The sequence below is a fragment of the Schistocerca nitens genome, chromosome 5 (assembly GCF_023898315.1).
Source record: "Schistocerca nitens isolate TAMUIC-IGC-003100 chromosome 5, iqSchNite1.1, whole genome shotgun sequence".
Lineage (NCBI taxonomy): Eukaryota > Metazoa > Arthropoda > Insecta > Orthoptera > Acrididae > Schistocerca > Schistocerca nitens.
The window spans coordinates 382,157,204-382,173,197 of NC_064618.1; the positions used below are offsets into that span (position 1 = coordinate 382,157,204).

The window sequence follows — 15,994 nt, forward strand, 5'->3', positions numbered from 1 at the left end:
TTCACAAAGTCCAGCCATTCACCTTCATTCATATTCTGTAACTTTGTCACTTTGTGCATTAAAACATACATGCCACATCCAACTTCTAATTTAAGCTTCAGGTCATTTCAATGCTTCTTTCTTGAGTATGCAAATTTCACACAAAACAGTGTACTTTATTTACCTGAGTATAAAATGATTCTGGATATAAGACAACCCTCCTTTTTTTAACAGACTTCTTGAAAAATTTTATTTTCAATACTCAAACTAATGAAAATTACAAACTGTGTCACTGATAGAAGGTATCTGTCTGGAAAAGTAAACATTATACCAATTTTAAATTAAGGCCAATTATTAATTGTCTACATTTTGATAATAGAAGGAAAAGTAAAGTAAGCAAAAACAAATGGTTTCCATTAAATTAAACTTCACTTCCCTTTTTCTTACTAATCTAAGCCAGTCATCTATAAAGTCACTATTTTTAATCATCATCACTGGTATCATTATCTTCATTTGTAAGTACACAGCCAGCAGGATTATAGTTCCACCTAACCAATGAAATGTGTGAAAAGAGGCAACATATTTCTATTTAAGAACAGCAATGGAATTTATAATCTTAGTTCTCACAAGTATTTGACTGTTTCTTCTGAATATGTCATAATTGTCAAGGTAGTCAATAGGGCGAGACCTAATAGCACAACTTCAATTGCTATGAGCATAACAGACACCAGTAAAATTTATAGCCTTGGTTGTCACAAATATTTGGCTGTCTCTTTTGAATATGTTGCAATTTCTGAGATTGTGGTTATAATGGAACCTAAAAAATGCTGTGTTATCTAAATACATATGGAGTTTGCTTCTATATTGATGTAAGAATGTGACAATATTCCTTAATCTCTTGCTTCCCAATAAATTGTCTGTCTACTGCTCTCTCATTGGCTGCATAAAACCACCAGCTGACACGCCTTCTTTCATTCCCATCATACCTCGCAGCAAGTATTGACAATATTGCTGCATAGGAAATGTCAGTAAGACGTAAGTTAAAAAGGCATTCACTGTACACACTGGTACTAATCACCAACAATACAAATGGCAGGCTGGGTTAAAATTGTATCACAAAACTAGATTCCTACTCTCCTTAAAGAGCAGACAGAAAAAAATTTACTGAAAGAGCTGAAAGGTATTTAGCTTATCACATACTTTTTCCAATGGTCTGTGAATGTTAAGGAAGATAAACGCACAAGAATATTTTATGTTATTGGTAACTTAAGGGTGTTCTCCAGAAAAAGGATGCAGCAGCACAAAAATAGGAGAAAAGAAACAAGCTCAGAATGAATGAGCTCAACAAAACAATCTGAATACTGTTAGGTACAAGCCATTCCAATAACAAAATACATATATTCCTTCTGATCATGTCTCAGCAATTTCTATTCATTGGAATACACATTCTAAAATATTTCTGATGCTTGTAGGTACTATATCACTCTACTAGTTGCAAACTGTTGTAAGGATACAGATGTAACTAATCCTTTTTTTCTTTCAATAAATAAATATTCATGAAAATTGCAATCAATTTGATTGAAATAAACTTTACATCATAGAATATATACATCGCAACACACAAATGATAATGATTACAAAAGTGTATGCAAAGCTCCCACAAGTATGGCCAGAATCAAAAAGAATGTGGATATGATCCAGAGGAATTTGCCTCACAAAAGTTTTGCATATCCACCACATTAAATTCTACTGCATTGGAAATGCTTGATAAACAATAAATGAAATATGGATCCTTTTGTAAACTGTCAATATCTTTCATGAATGGGCTCCTAAAATGAAAGAGTAAAGTGTACAATGATTAGTATGTCTTACTCTCCTAATGAATAAGTCACCATCATACTAAATCAAAATATTTTAACACTTCTTTACATTAGGACTTTCCATTGCTTAGAAATATTGTGAATAATTTAGTCACTACAGATCTGGTTTGAAATATCAATCATGGTTGCTGTAAATAAAAATGAATGTAGATTAATGTTAGTAAACATTAATTAATAATGCTCCAATGAAGTTTTGTATCCCATAAGCAGAGCTAAACAAATATCTTCTTGATATATTGTTGTTATTTTATTGTCATATTCTTCAATCGAATGACTAGTTTGATGCCGTTCTCTGCGCTAGTCTATGCTGTGCAAGCCTCTCCATCTCTGCAACTTACATCCATTTCAACATCCATAGTGTATTCATGCCTGGATCTTCCTCTACAATTTTTACCCTCCACATTTCCTTTCATCACTAATCAGACTATTCCTTGATGCCTCAGGATAAGTCCTGTCCCTTCTTGTAGTCAAGTTGCACCATAAATTTCTTTCCTCCCCATTTCAATTCAGTACTTTTTCATTAATTATTTGATCTACCCATCAAATCTTGAACATTCTTCTAAGGCACCACACTTTAAAATCTTATCTTCTCTTCTTTTCTGAACTGGTTATCACCTGTACTTCACTTCTGTATGAGGCTACACTGCACACAAATACCTTCAGGAAATACATGCTAACACTCATATTTGTTAAGATGTAAACAGATTCCTCTTGTTCAGAAATACTTTTCTCATTATTGCCAAACTCCATTTTATATTCTATCCACTTTGGTCATCATCAGTTATTTTGATGTCTAAATATGTAAAGTCATCTACTACTTTTAGTGTAAAAATCTCATTCCCTCAGCTTTGACTGGTTTTGTTAAACTTTATTTCAGTACTCTTCTTTTACTTTTGTTGAGCTTAAAATCTCTTTTCAAGGCATTATTCATTCCATTTAATTGTTCTTCCAAGTCTTTAGTCACAGCTGAGAGAATTCTACACTCATGTTCATAAATTAAGGATAATTGCAAAATGTGGTGCCACACAACGTGGCACTACACAAAACTGGCGCTAATAGTATAGGCACATAGGGAACACACATGACACAGATCTGTAAGTCCACGGTATTGGTGATAAGTTGAGAAAACCATCCCGAAACACATGTGCTACGAGATGCCACTGTTACCTGCGCATGTACCCCAACATCGATATGGGATATGATCACCATGTACATGTATACAGGCCGCACAACGGGTTGGCATACTCTGGATCAGGTGGTTGAGCAGCTGCTGGGGTATAGCCTCCCATTCTTACATCAGTGCCTGTTGGAGCTCCTGAAGTGTCCTAGGAGTTTGAAGACGTGCAGCGATACGTCAACCGAGAGCATCCCAGACGTGCTCAATGGGGTTTAGGTCTGGAGAACAGGCAGGCCACTCCATTCACCTGATATCAAGGTACTCCTTCACAATGGCAGCTCAGTGGGGCCATGTGTTATCATCCATCAGGAGGAAGGTGGGACCCACTGCACCCCTGAAAAGGCAGATATACAGGTGCAAAATGATGTCCCGACACACCTGACCTGTTACAGTTCCTCTGCCAAAGACATGCAGGAGTGTACATGCACCAATCATAATCCCACCCCACACCATCAAACCACGATGTCCATACAGGTCCCTTTCAAGGACATTAAGGGGTTGGTATCTGGTTCCTGGTTCACACCAGATGAAAATCCGGCGTGAATCACTGTTCAGACTATACCTGGACTCGTCTGTGAACATAACCTGGGACCACTGTTCCAATGACCATGTACTGTGTTCTTGACACCAGGCTTTACGGGCTCTCCTGTGACCAGGGGTCAGTGGAATGCACCTTGCAGGTCTCTGGGCAAATAAACCATGGCTGTTCAGTTGTCTGTAGACTGTGTGTCTGGAGACAACTGTTCCAGTGGCTGCGGTAAGGTCCCGAGCAAGGTACCTGCAGTACTCCGTGGCCGTCTGTGGGCACTGATGGTGAGATATGGGTCTTCTTGTGGTGTTGTACACTGTGCACATCCCATACTGTAGCGTGTGGACACATTTTCTGTCTGCTAGAATTGTTGCCATAATCTTGAGACCACACTTTGTGGCACATGGAGGGCCCGTGCTACGACCTGTTGTGTTTGACCAGCCTCCAGTCACCCTAGTATTCTACCCTTCATAACGTCATCAATATATGTTCTTTGAGCCATTTTCAACACATAGTCACCATTAGCACATCTGAAAATGTCTGCACACTTATTTGCTGCAGCATACTCTGACATGCACCAACACACCTCTGCGTATGTGGACTGCTGCCAGCGTCACCGTGCGATGACCACAGGTCAGATGCACCGCATGGTCATACCCCAAGGTGATTTAAACCCACAACCCGCCCACCAGAGCATTGTTTCACCATGTATCAGCATTATCCTTAATTTATGAGTATGAGTGTATGTCATATGCAAACCTCAATGGCTTTATTTCATCTCCCTGAACTTTAAGGTCCTTTCCAGATACCACCTTGTTTTCCTTTATTGCTTCATCAGTTGAATAACATTGAGGATATGTTACAACCCTGTCTCACTCCCTTCTCAACTACTGCTTCCCTTTCATGTCCTCCAACTCTTGTAATAGTAATCTGGTTTCTGTATAAGTTGTAAATAACCCTTACCTCCCTGTATTTTATACCTGCTACCTTCAAAATTTCAGAGCGCAGTTCAGTTATCATTGTCAAAAGCTTTTTCTAAATCTACAAACACTGTAAATGTATATTTACAAAGCAAACATTGTCAGGCATAGGTGATATAACAATAAAAAACAAGCATACTATGCCTACTTTCATTTCATAATGTCATATGGGAACATTTTTTTTTTATTTTATTTTATTGTTTTGCAGTAACTAACCATGTCAAAGTTCTGAGAGTCCAAAAATGTGTAATAAGATGTAAATTCAGTACATTAATGTGATTATTGTGAATGAGTGTTGTAAAAGACATTTCTATTTGATGATGCATAGCCACTATACCCTAAGAATTATCATATGCACCTTAGTGTATTGAACATTTACATGTTTTGTACATCTTTGCTATTACTTTGTAAATGAAAATGACAATATATTTCAGATTTTTTGACTTATTTCACATCCATAAGGACCATTTCACTTGAGATCTGTGGAAAGTACATTAGCATACTTGTTTTTCTTTGTAAATATTTATTTTGTACACTAGTTTTCTAACATGTTCTACTTCCTGGAGGGTCTCTTCATTATGAGTCCATTGGAACAAAAAGTACACATTATCTAAATACTACATTTCTTCAACCTCTCTCCTAAGGTAATACATAGGGTCACTATTGCCTTGCATGTTCCTGTGTATCTCAGGAACCCAAATTGATCTTCCCTGATTTCAGTTCCTTTAACTTTTTCCATTTATGTGTAAATATTCCATGCCAATATGTTGCAACAATGGCCCATTAAATTGGTGGTTTAGTAGTATTCACACCTGTCAGCAGCTGCCTTCTTTGAGATTGGAATTATTACATTTGTCTTGAAGTATGAGGATACAATGAGGAGACAAAAGTCATGGGTTGATGATATGCACCTATACCGATAACTGTAGTATCGTGCACACAAAGCATAGAAGGGCAGTGCATTGGTGGACCTGTAATTTGTACTCAGGTGATTCATGTCAAAAGGTTTCTAATGTGATTATGGCTGCACAATGGGAATTAACGGACTTGGAACATGGAATGATAGAGCTAGACACATGGGACTTTCCATTTCAAAAATCATTAGGAAATTTAGTGTTCCAAGATTCACAGTGTCAAGAGTGTGCTGAGAACACCAGATTTTACACATTAACTCCCACCATGGACAAAGCAGTGGCTGACAGCCTTCACTTAATGACCAAGGGCAGAGCCATTGTGTGGAGTTGTCAGTGCTAGCAGATAAGCAATATTGCATGAAATAACCACAGAAATCAATGTGGGACATTTGAAAAACGTATCCATTATGACAGTTTGGCAAACTTTAGTGTTAATGGACTATAGCAGCAGAAGACCAACAAAAGTGACTTTGCCAACAGCTCATCACCTGCAATGCCTCTCCTGGGCTCGTGATCATGTCTGTTGGGCCCTGGACAACTGGAAAACAGCAGCTGGTCGGGTGAGTCCCGATTTCAGTTGGTAAGAGCTGATGATAGAGTCTGAGTGTAGTGAAGACCCCACGGAGCCATGGACCCAAGCTGTCAATAAGGCCCTGTACAAGCTGGTGGTGGCTCCATAATGGTGTCAGCTGTGTTTACTTGGAATGGACTGGGTCCTCTGGTCCAACTGAACCCATCATTGACTGGAAATGGTTATGTTCAGCTACTTGGAGACCATTTGCAACCATTCATGGATATCATGTTCCCAAAAAATGACAGAATTTTTATGGATTACACTGTACTTTATCACTGGGTCACAACTGTTCACAATTGCTTTCAAGAACATTCTGGACAATTTGGGTGAATGATTCAACCACTAGATTGCCCAACATGAATTCCATTGAACATTTATGGGATGTAATTGAGAGGTCAGTTTGTGTACAAAATTCTGCACTGGCAACACTTTTGCAGTTAAGGATAGCTACAGAGGCAGCGTGGCTTAATATTTCTGCAGGGTACCCCCAATGCCACCTTGAGCCATTGCACTATACTGGGCAAAAGGAGGTCCAAATAATATTAGGAGGTATCCCGTGACTTTTGTCAGCTTGGAGTATTTCGCCTGATTTCTGTATTTTGCACACCAAATTTTGTCATGGCTGGCTCTCTCAAGGACATCAAAAATTCTGAGGAAATGTCATTTGCTCCAGGAACCTTTTTTTGACTTAGGTCTTACAGTGCTCTATCAAATTCTTCTCACAGTATCTAACTGTCCATCTCATTTTTACTTACATCATTTTGTATTTCTATACTATTGTTCTTCCCTTGTTTGGACACTCTGTAAATCTATACATTCCTCCCGTCTTTCAGGTTTCCCTTCTTTGTTTAGAACTGGCCTGCCATCTGAGCTCTTTATACTCATACAACTGCTTCTCTTTTCACCAAAGGTCTCTCATTTTCCTATAAGGGACATTTATCTTTCACCCAATCATTCATGTCTCTACAGAAATGCATTTATCCTTTGCCATTCTAGCTTCATGATTTTGCATTTTCTGTCAATCTTATTTTTTAGACCTCTGTACTCCCTTTTGCCTACTGTATTTACATTTTTATGTATTCATGTTTTGTCAGTTAAATTCAGTATCTCCTGTGTTATCCAAGGATTTCTGTGAAGCCTGGTCTTTTTTCATCAGCTACATGACCTCTGCTGCCTGTACTATTTCATCCCTTAAACTTGCCTATTTGTCATCTAGTGTATTTCTTTTCCCTGTTTTAGTTCAACACTGTCTAACGCTCCCTCTGAAGCTCTCAACAACCTCTATTTCTTTCACTTATCCAGGTCCCATATTCTTAAATTCTACCTTTTTGCAGTTTGTTCAGTTTGTATCTGCAGTTGATAACCAATAACTTATGGTCTGAGGCTACAGCTGCTGGAAGTAACTTACTGTTTAACATTTTATTTTGAAATCCTGTGTTATCATTGTATAATGTTTGAAACATTCCAGTGCCCTCAGGTATCTTCTGCATACACAACTTTCCTTCATGGCCCTTAAACAAAATGGTAGAATGATTAAATTATGCCCTGTGTAAAATTCTACCTGGCAGCTTTCTGTTTCATTACTTTCCTCCAATCTATGTTTCCTGTCTATTTTTCCCTATCTTCCTTTCCTACTATCAAATTCCAGTAAATGATCAAAATTACATTTCCTTCTCTGTTTCCCATCTGTATAATTTCCTTTCTCTTAGCACATTCTCTCAATCTCTTGTTCATGTGTGGAGATAGCTGGCATATAAACTTGCACTACTGTGGTAGCTGTTGGTTTTGTGTCTATTGGCTACGATAATGCAGTCAGTATGCTGTTCGCAATAGCTTGCCCATATTCCTATTTTCTTATTCATTATTAGACCTATTCCTGCATTACCCCTGTTTAATTTTGTGTTAATAACCTGTATTGACCTGACCAGAAGTCCTGTTTTTCTTGCCATTGCACTTCACTAATTCCTATTATGCATAACTTCAACCTATCCATTTTCCTTTTTAAATTTTGTAACATATCTTTCTGATTGAAGGATCTAACATTCCTCATAAAATGGCAGTTTTGTTTTTCCTGGTAATGGCATCCTCATGAGTAGTCCACACCCAGCCATCTGAATGGGGGACTATTTCACCTCAAGAATATTTTATCCAAGAGAATACCGTCATCATTTAGGCATAAAGTAGATTTGCATGCCCTCAGGAATAAAATAACTACTGTAGTCTCTCAATATATTACTGCTTCATATATTTCAATAACTCATCCATTTCATGTAATTTAAACCACAACACTTCAATATTTCATGGTTTAATGTGCAATTCATACAGAAATTACGTGATGTGGATTTCAAGTGATGGTGAAACAGTGATGGGTATGAACAGGAGATGAGCAAAGCACATGGTAGTGATGCTGCCAGGAGATATGGAACAGTTATGTTACAAATAAATAATGTCATCTTCATCAAAGCATAATAGCAATGCACTGGATCTTTTCCAACTCATAAATGTTCAGCTGAAAAGAAGATATTGCATGCATCCATTATAGCTGAAAAAAGTGGAAGAAATATGGTGTTATTGATGTAGTGAAAGAACTGAACATACATTCCTATCATTTCCAGAACATTTACAAAGTGTCGTAGAAAGAACTCACTGTTTCTGGCTTCTGTAGCACCTGCCCAACAGTTTCAGTAGACACAGATAGTTTATTTGTGAAAGTGGACACAAATGAATATGGAAGCAACATCAACAGATGAGCGTTTCAGAACAGTAGTTTTGGATGAACTTTGAAACAAGAACATGTTAGTTTGTCACGATCATTTCCATTACTGGGTGAAATGTAAGGTTCCTCACTGTTCTGTGACAGATGACACCTTGCCTGTTTGCACAAATATAATAAAGTCATTCTCAAGGAATCAGCTGAGAGATTTGAGAAATGAGCACAGAATATTCAGGATTTTCAAGGAGATGAAAATAAGGAGAATTAAAATAAGGAGAATATGTATTTGGTATATTAACATCAAAATTCAGATGTATAAGTGTGTCATTGTATTGCAGTTCTTTCAAAGTTCTTGTGTGCTTCACAATCAAATTATGACAGGATATTCTTAACTCCTCACTGCACCAATATCACAATAAGGAATCAAACAAGCAATGAATTAGAGCCACAACAAAACTCCACTATACATTAAAGAATATCTCTGCAAATACTCCATAAATGCCCCTCCATTCCATTTCAAGATGGATACTGCATTCACAGTCACAGTTAGAAGCACCATCAGCTGTGATACATAAATTTTTATTTGCAACAATGTTTCAAGAGGAGTGTTTATATACTTCTCTTATGACTAGTGCTGAAACAAACTGTTTCTGATAATAACTTTTTTTCTCACACAAATCAGTTTTATCCATTTAGCTAGGTCTGAATCTTATGAACTCACTCAGATTATAGTTTTTATTAAGTACATTTCCATCATCCATCAAATCATGAGGTGTAGCAGTTGACCTATAAATGAAAACAGCAGCTAGACACTTTTAAAATCTCTGCCACATCTCTCTTCAGAGCGCCACTCATGACTATGAATGGATCTGGCATGGACAACAAAGGGACATGAAACTACCTCTGCATCTTCTTCAGTTCAGTTAATTGACTTATTGTTTCATATTTCAACCTATCTCTTATGGATTGCAGCAGATACCCAAGGCCTATTTGATGTGTGGTATGTGGAATGAATGTGCAGGCCATAGAAGCAGTGGCACTCATAATTCTTTGAAGAATGCTCATCTCCACATGAGCCTGCAAATTGTACTGCAGAAGTATAGACTGACGAGTTGCCAGACAGGGACTTTACCTTAATCTTTAAAACTTTCTTGATGTAGCAGCTGCTGTCTGACTTCATTTCAGTATTTAAGAGTATCTAGCCACCATGCTGCTAATATAGGGTGCCACATTACAGCAACATTCAACCAATGAGGTCAACAACATGTTGAAGTGGAACTCATCTGGAAAATTGTACTTTCAACCCTATGCATGGTGTTCCCATGCATGCTGTAGTCTGAGGCACTTGTGGTATCTGGAGAGGGAAGCTAATTCAATGGCAAAAATACTAGCTGTCCACTCCTAGGGAGGTGGCATTACAGCATCAGTGTGGACAAGTTTACATCCACTGTGATGCTCCAGTACAATGAGAAAAGCTACATAGTTGTTATACAGAGATGACAGTCATCTCATGGTGTAGTCATTGAATAAGAGCCTCTCCTATCAACATATTTCACACACACTTCACTGTTAGTGTAGGATAACTTGTAAAATAGACCAGTGAGTCATCTGTTTTCAGGACATCAAGCATTCTGTGATGTACAAACTCTTTCACAGGTTTGATGTCAACTAAATATACTGGCATTGTTTTCACATTTAGATTTCATCTGACTTCTCTTCACTGTCTGAGTTTGGTGTAACACTGACCTTTCCAGTCACCCAAGAGAGAGGGCTGTTAGGGCTGCATGTATATACCAGGCATCCACAATCTCAACCATTTATTATTGCTGGTACACTGTACTACATATTCTCCATGTTTAGATTCATTAGGGTTTTATGTCTGCCTATTTTAAATTATCACAGGCATTAGTGTACAATGACTTCAAAAGTCAACACTATATTTATCTGGTATCTACAGAAATGAATTATTTTACAAGAAAAATGATATGTATTAACTGACTGATACATACCTTTTTTTTTACAGGAAAGACAGGTTTTCAACTTCGTCCAGTTGCAGGATACTTGTCTCCAAGAGATTTCCTCTCAGGATTGGCATTTAGAGTGTTTCACTGCACTCAGTATATCCGTCACTCATCAGACCCTTTTTATACTCCTGAACCGTAAGTAAATTATTTGCTTGATTGTATTATGTCTACAGACAACACCATAACTAATGTAAATGTGCATAATCCCCTCTATATGGGGAGCAAGCAATCTATCCTAACTGACACTGATGTTAATCCATTCCGGTTTCTCCAATGATATTTTATTTATTCACTGATCATAGAGTGCAAGATGACATAAGCAAGAACTAATGAAAAACAATGTGTAGCAGGGGTGAGGGTGAGGAGGGGATGGTTGAAATCAGGAGGGAAAAAGAGTGATGGGCATCAGCTGCAATTGGTTTACTTCTTTCTATTTATTTCTCTGGCCTTCAGCTCTCTTCGATAACTAATGGATCCCCTGCAGGTCCTTATTACAAATAGATTACAAACAGCACTTGATACTAATCTTGGTTGTTTGTCGTTTTACTTCTTAATAATTTCCTTTACCCATTGTGTCTCCTAGTCTTGGATTTGGTGTCATTTTTTTTCCTTTCCTTCAGCACCAGTGCATGTTTTCTTTACTTTGCCTATCATCCACTCTTATTCATATGAAGAAAGTTTACAAAATTCTAAAGACTTGAGTATTTTCAAATTTGGGTGTCTGTCAGCACATCAGTTATTCCTGTTTCAGATGGTTGTAATTAGACACTACAATGTTAGCATTGATTTTTTTCCATTCATTTTTGCATAGATAGTAAGTACTTCCTTGATATTAGATGCCCATATTCCACTTTTTCAAGAGGCATAAAGTTGAATTGCCATTTCAGTATACTTAATGTTTTGGCTATTAGATGTTCACTTCAGATATTCTAGAACTGTTTAAGATGCCACAACTTTCACCCAGATGAATTTATGGAAATCCTCTCCAAATGAGGCAACCTTTTGCTATAGCTATATTAATTGCAAAGATATTGATATCAATTTTGCTTTTGCTTCTAGTTTTTTAGATGAAATAGACTAGCTGAACTGTGTTACACTTTCCAGAATCCAATAAATAGTTTTGGAGAAATTAGAATACATAGAACCTAAAATTTATCTGTTTTGAACTTCAGATTGCTGTCTTATGCAGAACAGTAAACCAGTTCCTGCATCTATGACCATGCGATAAAAAGATGGAAAACAAACCCCAAGCTGGAAAAATCTTAACTAATAAGCACGTTGCCAGATTCAGTGATCCTGAATATCTGACAAAGAGGAAAAGTATCAACTGAAATTAGCTTATAGGTTTAAGGCACTAGGAATGAAGAACCTACAGGTTTAAATTTGAGAAACAACAGAGAAGCTACACTCATTTTCTATGTGAAGAAGACAAAAATAGACAAGATTTCAGAGTAAATATGACATTTGCTGAAGAGAAGATGATTGAGGATAAATTACCTTGTAATTACTGTACAAATACTGGGTTAAATGAAACTAACGAAATATGCTGCAAAATATTATGAGCAAATCATAAGACTATGCTTATCCATTACGGATATTTTAGAACCGTGACTGTATATTAATGTAAATAAATTATACACAACTGCAACCAGTCACTTTTTTCATTAATAATGCTTTATTACATTAACCGGTTTTCGAACCCTTTCAGGTTCATCTTCAGATGATTTAGGGAGAATCCGGGAAGCTACATCATTATTGGTAGTAGCATAATGCTGGGTGCTGGTTTGCGACAGTATAGGCGGCTTTTTTCGTATCTGTCTGCATCCATTTTGAAGTCCAGAACACTTTCACACAAACTATATTAGTTCACACTTTAACAGTGACACTTCACCAGCATCCAGCATGCGCTTTACAACTGTTCAAGTTGTAAAGCGCATGCTGGATGCTGGTGAAGTGTCACTGTTAAAGTGTGAACTAATATAGTTTGTGTGAAAGTGTTCTGGACTTCAAAATGGATGCAGACAGATACGAAAAAAGCCGCCTATACTGTCGCAAACCAGCACCCAGCATTATGCTACTACCAATAATGATGTAGCTTCCCGGATTCTCCCGAAATCATCTGAAGATGAACCTGAAAGGGTTCGAAAACCGGTTAATGTAATAAAGCATTATTAATGAAAAAAGTGACTGGTTGCAGTTGTGTATAATTTATTTACATTAAATCATAAGACACTGAAAGAAAATTGAACCATTACAAAACATGACCAGACATATATGGCAGGTAGGCAACACATCAAATCATTCATAATGTTAATTTTGTGTGGTCCAACAGCCTGGTGCAAGTCTTTGAGTTGGATGCCAATTTGGCAACTTAGGTGTCCCAGTTATCCAAAGAGGGAAAGGCGACCTACAGTTTTTCATGAAATCCAAAACAAGTGTCATTCCTGGTGAATCTTTACATCATTGAGAAGTGAAGGCTAGGTTAAAGGCAGACTGGAAAATTTCCAAGATTCAGTGAGGATTTGACCAACAACCTATCAGGTTCCAGGTATGCATATTATCATGCAGCTACCAAATCAGTAATGGTATCAAATGATGCTGGCATCATTTAGAAGCAGAACATTGTAATGATATCTGAAAAGTCCTTTTTTTAGTTCACTTGACTCAGGTAATAAACTGTGATAATGAAAACATTACTTTAATATTACCAGAAACATAGAGCAATGACAAACACCTGAAAGTGAAATGAGAACAACATTGTTCATAAAATCAAGGGAGTTGTACTGAAAGAGAAACTCATAAAAAAATCAACAGAATTACATGTTTTTAGAAATGGTTTATTGTCCAGTACAATAACATATAATTTCAAAAGAAATTGTTGCTATTGTCAATAACAAGCTGTCTTCAGATCATAAGAGGGTTGGGTTGGGTTGTTTGGGGAAGGAGACCAGACAGTGAGGTCATTGGTCTTATTGGATTAGGGAAGGATGGGGAAGGAAGTTGGCCATGCCCTTTCAGAGGAACCATTTGCCTGGAGTGATTTAGGGAAATCACGGAAAACCTAAATCAGGATGGCCGGATGCGGGATTGAACCGTCGTCCTCCCGAATGCGAGTCCAGTGTCTAACCACTGCACCACCTCGCTCAGTAGATCATAAGAAAGAGGCATTAGCACACTCATAGTTTCACTGCCAATCAACAACAACATTGTATTCTCAAAATGCTTAGGACTGAACTACTACTTCCTTCTTATGATCTAAAGATGGCTGGAGATGTCCGAAACTAATTTCTTTTTAAAATTATGTGTGATTGTACTGGATAATGAAATATGTTTAAAAAGTATTTCCACAGTGTCAACAATCACTGATTTCTCCACCATGACCAAAACGTCATTATTGTCATAATTAGAAGTAAAATTACTATATTTGATGTCTGAAGCACAATTGTAACAGTTTTAAGTCATAAGAAATGGAACAGATGCAAAGACTTTTCACATTGTTATCACCAGTTTATTTCATTTCAGTCATTCACTCACACATCAGGTTCTGTAGATTCCATAATGAATAAGAGCCTTCACAGAATTGGAATAAGTCAAGTTATATATTACAGCCTACCTTTGTAAAGCATGCTAACTACAAGTTATGAATAGTGTCAATCTACGTACAGTGATAATTACGTGAAATTCTTTGTGCACCCATCACACTCAATTATAATAATTAATTACACTTTAAACATATATTATCAAACAATTTGATATTACTTAATTTATATGGTAAAATTTCCATTAATCATCTAATAAAAAAACTCACTAGACTTTCATCAGGGAAAATAATAAACTGGTTACACACTTAAGTGTAGAATAAGGGACCAGCTTAAAGTTTCACATGAAGTTTTAAAAGGAAGCTGTAAACAGACTACAACTTTGTATTGGGTTCATATATTAGTATTTTGTTTGAACGCTCTTCTGTCACATTTGAATAAATTTATTCTGTAAGCACTACATGTATGAGGACCAAATATACATATGTAAATTTCTGGTAGAATATACATAGGAAGGCTAAGGCCTGAATTAGATTACTTCAGGAGATTGGAAATTTCAAAGCTAAAAAATGAATCAGCTACAACTTGATTCCACTCAAACTGTGTTTGAATGTTTATAAGCTAAGCAAGAAATTCTGTTTGATGTACCATATACTTACTACCGTTCTCAACATTTTGGAAATTAAAATTCTTTGCACACAGAGACTGCTGCCATGAACTGCTGGGCCACATGCCTTTGCTAGCAAATCCAAGTTTTGCCCAGTTTTCACAGGAACTAGGACTGGCTTCTCTAGGTGCCCTTGATGAAGATGTTAACAAGCTTGCAACTGTAAGTACTGCTACAGAATTTTATTACTTATCTTCATTTCCACTCTAGAACTGCATTGTAGTTTATCACAAACAGGTGTTAACAAAACTGCCTGAAAAAAAGTGAAGCACACAGTAGGGGAGGAGGAAACAAAATTGAACTTCACAGGTTGATAGGGCATGTGATATTACTTCAGTGGGGGAAGCATATCATAAAGCCATTGTATCCTTCTTTGAGACAAGCTGTTTGATAACTGTTGTAACTTGTCCTTCATCACCTCAATACTGGCACAGGGATGGAGTTAATGTAAGAGCTGACACACCCATGTTCTATTGTTGACAAATTTGGGAATCTTGCTGGTCACAGGAGTACCTCAGCCCCATGCAGACAGTTCATAGAGATATGTGCTATATGTAGAAGAGAATTGTTTTGTTGGTAAATGGCACCATAGTGTTGCTGCACAAGACATAGTAAGTTAGGACACAGGATGTCCGTCCAGGGCCTCACTGCGATGGAGCACTTCCTTTCACGCCGATCACCTGCCACCCTACCTAAAACCTCTTTCCTCATTACCTTAGCCAGCTTCATCCTGACCTACAACTTCTTCACTTTTGAAGGCCAGACGTACCAACAATTAAAGGGAACAGCCATGGGTACCAGGATGGCCCCCTCATACGCCAACCTATTCATGGGTCGCTTAGAGGAAGCCTTCTTGGTTACCCTAGCCTGCCAACCCAAAGTTTGGTACAGATTTATTGATGACATCTTCATGATCTGGACTCACAGTGAAGAAGAACTCCAGAATTTCCTCTCCAACCTCAACTCCTTTGGTTCCATCAGATTCACCTGGTCCTACTCCAAATCCCATGCCACTTTC

General features: G+C 37.4%; 1 protein-coding gene across 1 annotated transcript in view; it reads left to right on the top strand.

Moving 5' to 3' along the window:
* LOC126259312 (tryptophan 5-hydroxylase 1) overlaps window positions 1–15,994 on the top strand; it is a 279,275-nt gene that overhangs the window by 233,464 nt on the left and 29,817 nt on the right. The window contains exons 9-10 of the mRNA XM_049955989.1: window positions 10,770–10,905; window positions 15,012–15,138. Coding sequence (XP_049811946.1) covers window positions 10,770–10,905; window positions 15,012–15,138 — 263 coding nt within the window. The remainder of the gene's footprint in view (window positions 1–10,769; window positions 10,906–15,011; window positions 15,139–15,994) is intronic.